Consider the following 7,231-nt stretch of genomic DNA (forward strand, 5'->3'; position numbering starts at 1 on the left):
GCAGCTCAGTCCAGTTACAGAATAAGAATAGCAGATAATTGGTGGAGGGGAGCTGAGCTCTAAGCCTGAACCTTCTCTGATGTTCCACTGATATGTGCTGTTTGTACAGATGAGCTGTGGTCCTCTGACAATTCACTAGCAGACAGAGCCAAGCTGACTGAGGCTGGCCTCATGCCCCTGCCGGACACAACCTCTGGTCTCAATTGGTCCCATCTTGTAGACGCTGCACGAGCATTCAAGGGTATGTCTGTTCATTTGCCTTACCCGGTCTTATTGTTCCATGGGTTCCATGAGGATTTCTGGTTCCAGCGCAGTTCTGGAAGGAAAATAGAGGAATCTGAAAATGTTGGAGTGGTTGTGCTTCACAGGTGTCCTACACTAAAATGGAAAGCATATGTTGGTGTGCTTGTATAATGTGTGATCACCTATGAATTGGGGAAGTGCTTAGCCAAACACCTTATGAAGCAATGAAGCAATATCTTTGGGGTGGTTTCATGAACAGGGATAAAGCCTAGTCATAAACTAAATTACCATTTTAATCTGCACAAACTCAGATTCACTTTCTGAGCCATGGATTAAAATAGTTCTACTCTTAATCTCATCTTGATTTAAATGTTCTGATTTTAATTTGATTATTTAATTTGATGTCAAACATTAATGGTACACTTGCATTATGAGGGTTTAATTTAAACTTCCTAGAAGGCATTTTAACCTCAGTCAAAGCAGAGACACAGATTTGGACTACTTTAGCAAGGACCATTGAGTACCCATTATGTCAGTTTGAGGACAATAGTTTCTGAAATTGCTCGCAAATGTGTAATGTAAATGCAGTAAGGTTCATTTCACTTTTGAAGCCCAAACTTTTTCCTGGGTGATGTCCTCAAACTGACATAACTGACATATACCTGTGAATAAGTATTTTTCAGATATTTGGTACTCAATGGACCTTACTAAAGTAGTCCAAATCTGTGTTTCTGCTTTGACTGAGGTTAGAAATGCATTTGAGGAAGTTTAATTTAATCCCTCATACTGCAAGTGTACCATTGATGTTTGGCATCAAATAAAATAATTTAAAATCAAAACATTTAAATTCACACAGCCTGCAAAGCAAAAGTACATCAGGTTTCCTGACATTATGAATGAATATAATACAGTACAATGCAAAAACTATGTGGACACCCCTTTAGTCCTGGGTGATATCCAACAATAATCAGCCTTGACCTAACTTTTGTTCATTTTTATGCTTTTGAAACATCTTTTGAAAACTACTTCACTTTTTGTTTTCGAATAGTTAAATAATCACTGTATGAACATATATGTTCATGAACTTCTTCTGGTGTAGTTCATGGTGACTTTTGTGCTAATAGCGCCCCTTGCTGGAGAAACTTCAGACTGAAAATGATTTCCAAAGCAGTATTTTACACATTCAAAAACTGAGGTGCTTTCTGTCATTATTGCTGAGTAACTATGGAGTTCAGCTATAGATGTCTTTGAAAAATCATGTATTATTATGTTTTCATTGGTTTTAAAATTTAACTTAACCACTGGGGCACTTAAGCTGCATGAAAGATACTGCACTTTTTTTCTCAGTAAATCACACTCAGGAAAACGCACAGCAGAGGCTGTGGGGGAATTTACTATACCCTTACCTGGTATTATATGTTACCTGATGTTATATGTTAATCCTTGGGCCATTAAAAATGTTTTAAATGTTTTAAAAATGTTTAACTCAATGTTTTAATGCTAAAGATAAATAAAACATTGTGTATATATTATTATTTCATTGGATCAGATGAACTTTCTCTACTTCTAAAGATTTCAGGGATGGAGCTTGCTGCTCTAGAGTAATACCCTATAAAATAGCCTGGCTATTTTTACTGCAGCGAGTCACACTGAAGTAAGCTGAAGTTCCTAAGCACGTTTGCATTTATTTTCAGTTCCATGCACGGTAGGTAAAGCTAGCATTACAGTGCGTAGCAGAGAGGACTACCAGGCAGTTTTTCTGTCTCGTTCCATGTCTCTGTCTCTCTCATAAACAGAAAAAAGCAGAATATTGGGGCATGCACCTGCACACCTCTTAAAGGAATGGGAGGAACCCCAGTTTCCAAGCATATTTAGCAAGCTGTTTAATGGTAAATTAGTCCACTCTTGTTTTCTGTCAGTTTCCCAACATGGCAAGTATCACCCTCTTAGCATTGTCATCAGGTAACTTGTCAGTCATTGCCCAGGCCTACATCCCTTCTAATCAGTGGATTCAGCTATTTCAGCCACATCCATTGCTAGAATAAAGTTAAGCGCACAGACATGCAAATTACAGTGTTCACCAAATTTCTGCCCTGCTTCAGCTACCTCAGTCAATTGTAGGTACTTGTTATTGTGAAGTAGCAGTTTCTAGCAGCAACAATAGCTCAGCCACAAAGCAGCAGGCTAAACAAGCTCAAAGAATGGGACTGCCAAGTACAATGCACATGGCCTCATTTGTACTCTTTTACAGCGCTCATTAATGAGATCTGTACTACCACTGGAAAACACTGCACTTTTAACCAAGAAGATACAGATTTAGACTACATCAGTGATGTGTGCTGTGCTAAAATGAACCTCCTACTTGAACCTGCCTGGAAAAGTTTGTTTTTTTTGCCTGCATGCACAATAAGAAGGAAACCTGGAGAGGAAAAAATTTCCTCAGTGATAGCAAGACAGCATTATGGTCTCAAATCAATTGCCAGGAAATTTTAAGTCAGAATCTGGCTTCCTCTGTCAGGAAGCTAAGACTGGGTCAACACAAAAATGGTTCACTGACCACAGAATCACTTGAAACCCCACTGAACCCAAGAAGTAAATGTACTATATGGAGAGCTGTCAGTAATTGTGACATTTTTTATTAATTTTTTATATAGGTTGTTTTTTATTGTATCTCAGTGAAAGTTTACCTTTCTGTCATGTTCAGTGTAAAATCAAACACAAAAAAGACATTTTTGACAGCATTTTTTGGTCATTTTCATGAACTGTTGCCATCTTTGTCAATCATTTTTCAGGGCTTTGTAGTTGTGACAGTGTTCATAATGTCATTATGTCATAATGTTATCATAATTTCACTCCGTGGATCACAGAGAATAAGAAAATAGTAATATCACATGAAGAGTTAACATTAAGAAGTCTTAATAGAGCCAGGTTATTCTATCTAATCTGTATTCATCTGTGCAGATTAGGTGTCCAAATGCATCATCTAAATTAAGTTAAGATAAAAGTATGCATTTGTAAGAACATAGGAAAGAGGAATAGGATGACAAAAAAGAGTTTTGAGATTATTTAAGTGTTCGATGCCTCAAATGTGTATGTGACCTAGGCTCTAATTTCACCTTCTCAGAGCTTTTTAGTCATGATATTCATCATTAACAGTCAGTCACCATCTAAGTTAATTCAAATTTCGCCTTTTCTTTTAATTAAAACCACCATCGCTATGTGTACCCAGCAAGACACCACTTAGAGAAATTACGAAACCCACTGCTCACTTTAATTACGTATTTAGGTTTTGGTCTCTTTTGCTTGAGTGCAGTTACACTGTTCTGTGGCCTTTAGGCAGTGTGGTCCACCACAGATTCTTGCTGGACAGGGATTCCTTCATCATTAATTTCCCTTTGCATTGTGCAAATATATGACAAAGGCATGGGATTTTGGCTCTGAGAGTTGGCAGCTCATCTTTACAAACTGATAGCATGTCTTCTGCTTTTCTCTGGATTTGTTTGAGTTTATTTTTTTTTTATTTATAACTGAGCTGTGGCAGCATCCATGGAGTGGGCTTATGCTCGGAATAAAAATATGGACTGAGCTGTTCTCAAAAATAGTGTTTGATGTGAAACCAGTTATCTAATGACTGGAACTTGGAAGGTAGCATAACCCGGAGAATGTGAACAGGCCCTAATGCTGATTACCATGTCTTGTTTGTGTGTGCACAAAGTGTGAATGTGGGCTCAGGACCCTGATAATTAGTACATTTTAATTCCATCTCCAGCAACACCCCCTAACTGTGAGATCCTGTTGATGAAATGAAAAAGAAAGGAGAGGGGAAAGGTGTTAGAATGGGTGAGACCTCCTCTTGCTCATTTGTATTCAGCTGTCTGTACAAAGATACGTGCCTGGACTTCACCTTGTATATTTCATGACATAAAATTTCTAACAGATATGACAGAGCAATAAGACAGATATAAATAAAACACTGCTAGTGTCCTTTGCAAACCAAATAAAGAAATTATCCACTATTTACAATACAAGAAGATGATTTGACAAATGAGGCCAGAAAACATGCCTATTAAAATGTGATTGGTATTAAATGCCGGAAAAGTCTTTTTAACAATTTTTATATGTAGTGTGGCTTTCCCTCTTCTGCTCTCATCAGTTATCCCCTGCCTTTTTTATTGGAAGGTAAACATCACTTGCCTGTGTGCTTTCAGTTTCTGACTACTTAATGACATGTCAGACTGACTGTGTTCTGCTAAGCTCACCTAAAAATATGTGAAGGCTCTCACTCATGTTATTACGCTCCTCTGTTTTATCTGATCTCTCTAACTTATTAGCAGTTTTGTCTCCTGGAGGTGCTTCACAGATGCCTTTACCACCTCTGCCAGAGCCAAAATTGAGAATTGTGTCTAACAAATTTCCTCACCGAGTTTCTCTCAGCCCTTACACAACACCTACATAAGATACATACATAACACATATGTAAGACCCTTTAACTCTTCTTTTGGAGCCACGATTGAGGGTCTTATTTTACAGTTTTACTCTGTATATTGATTTTCATTTGTTGTTTGCAGTAGTGATTGTTCCTTTCTTAATATTTCAGACCAGAATGTGGATTTGCCATGCTCTCTGAATGAAGAGGAACAGACCACACAGGCATTGGAGATCTCAAAGGGACTTAACACAAGAGCTGCAGAGGATTCAGCTTTGGAAGCAGGGTGAGCCTGGACTCTAGGAGGGAGTGAGGCCCCACAGTTGCTTAAGCACGGGGTGGAAACATGTTTATTGTCAATGGAAAGTGACAACAGGGGGAAGTATGTACTGTGTAACTTCTTTGTCTGAAACTATAGGGATGGCTCACCTGCTCTCCTTTCTGGAAAAGTGAACCAGTTAGAGATCATTCTCAGACAGCTTCAACATGATCTGAAGAAGGTAAAAGTCTCATTGCTGCTTAACAGATACAAAAGGGGTCTCTCCCCTGGTTTCAAGAGTTTTCTTTCTTCGTGTTGCATATATACAGGTTCCAAAAGTAGAATATGCCGCTGTTTCTTAGCATAACTCTTAGCATGAAACACATTATAGCTAACTATTGACTATACTCATTTGTCTTAATTACCTAAAAAAAAAAGCAGCAACCATCAGTTACAAATCATTTTTAAAGCAATTATGCCAGCCATTAGCAAAAAAAGGAAATGATAATAAGCTTTTTTTGTTTACATAAGAGAACATTAACAGCTCTTAACTGAGTGTTGGGATTTGTCACTGTAGGAGCAACAGGACAAGGCTATGCTGCAGGAACAAGTGCAGCATCTCAGGCAGGACAACCTTCGGTTGCACGAGGAGAGCCAAACTGCTGCTGCCCAGTTGCGACGTTTCACAGAGTGGTTCCTCAACTCAGTGGATAGAAAAGCTTGAGTTTTTTTCTTCTTCTTTAGCTTAGCAACTAAACAATCTGAACTTGTGTAGCCTAATGTAAACATAGGCTGTTAGAGAAAATGTACCCTTTCATCATTTGAATGTGAATGTGTCTTAAGCTAACATGCTAATAGTGCATCATCTTTTACAGGGATTGGTGATGGGTGTGGTTTAGGTACGAAAGTGGAGAATGAGATTAGATGAGAAATAATGGGTGGTAACTAAGGGTAGAATGGGAAAAAATGTTTAAGTAGTTCATATGAAGTACCAACATAAGGAAACCTGAAAATGAATGTAATGCAATAATGTGTGTTTAAACTGTAAGATCTTGTGCTTTTATCCTCAAGCAAATGTTGTACTTAATTTAGTCCTGGCTTTTGTCACTGTCCATCCTTGTCATTTGTTAAACCAGCCAGATACATGCCTTTGTGTTTGAAGGTTCCCCCCAGTGACTCGGTGTAGTGTTATCTGCTTGTATGACGTTTTGTAAGTAATTCATTGTTACAAAACTGTAGCAGGTAATTTGGTAATAGGATATTGACAAAACTGTTAAATATGATTTGCTCTGTGTCATGTTGTTCAATTTTACAGTTGAAATTTTGAAGAAAAAAAAAAGAAGCAATGAAAATGGTAGTATGTCTGGTGTCATTGGTGATAAAGAATAATCAGTTTTCTGTTTCTCTATTTTTCTTTTTGTATCCACATGCAAAAACATTGTCCAGTCATAACACTGTTGTAACCTGACAATCTAAGTTGAAAGATGTCAGACGATATCATAGACAGTATCAGATTCCTATGACCGCTAACTCTAAACGCCAAATTATTTTGTCTCTGTGAAGTACCTCAGAAAAGTGTCTTGTACTTTAGCACTCTTATTTAAGCCTATTCAACCCATTATTGTTATTTTAACAAAATATTTTCCTGTGTGCACTAAAAAGAGTAATAGTCATATAGTAGCAGTGCTCTGTATAACTTCTCTGAGATCTAAAACCATACTTTCAAAGGATCACTTCCAGGAAGTTTAAGATGTGGATGCTGCTAGAAGATAGGTTATTGTTTTATATGACCTTCACAAATATTTTTTATTTGTTTGTATATCTGTTTTGTTGAATATGGGATAAAAGGTTTGCTTTGTAAAATAAAGTATAGGATGTGAATAAAGACCCATGCCCTACTGATGTGACGGTAATGTTTGCTCTTACACGGACTTCCTGAGCTTTGCTCTTTCTTCAGTTTAGGCAGGTTTTAGAGGGCAATGGTTCACCACAGCACTTTGTTCTACAGATACTTCTTTGTCAAGGTTGCTTGTCACAGGCTTTTATTATTGATAAGGCTATATGGAGGCTGTTTGATGCAGAAGAGCACCTAAGCATAACAAAATGCTTTCAGCACTGCAGATGACTAAAGCTGGTCATGACACAAAACATTTTACTTTGCTCAACCATATACCATATGCTGGTACACTTTACAAATTCTAAATCCAGCCCTGTGGTCCGATTTAATGGATAAGAAGTAGATGGAAATAACAGGGAGTAGAACTGTGTCATAATCAATAATTAAATCAATGACTTTCACTTAA

At 37.6% G+C, this 7,231-nt stretch overlaps 1 protein-coding gene across 5 annotated transcripts in view; it reads left to right on the forward strand.

Moving 5' to 3' along the window:
* The window catches only part of sipa1l2 (signal-induced proliferation-associated 1 like 2), a 79,515-nt gene extending 72,685 nt beyond the window's left edge, over positions 1-6,830 (forward strand). For all 5 annotated transcript variants that reach the window (XM_036585888.1, XM_036585892.1, XM_036585893.1 and 2 more), the window contains exons 17-20: positions 110-241; positions 4,841-4,955; positions 5,088-5,169; positions 5,506-6,830. In XM_036585888.1, the coding sequence (XP_036441781.1) occupies positions 110-241; positions 4,841-4,955; positions 5,088-5,169; positions 5,506-5,652 (476 nt within the window). In that variant the 3' untranslated portion in view covers positions 5,653-6,830. The remainder of the gene's footprint in view (positions 1-109; positions 242-4,840; positions 4,956-5,087; positions 5,170-5,505) is intronic.
* Positions 6,831-7,231: the final 401 nt, after the last annotated feature.

This window comes from Colossoma macropomum, unplaced genomic scaffold (assembly GCF_904425465.1).
Source record: "Colossoma macropomum unplaced genomic scaffold, Colossoma_macropomum, whole genome shotgun sequence".
Taxonomy (NCBI): Eukaryota; Metazoa; Chordata; class Actinopteri; order Characiformes; family Serrasalmidae; genus Colossoma; species Colossoma macropomum.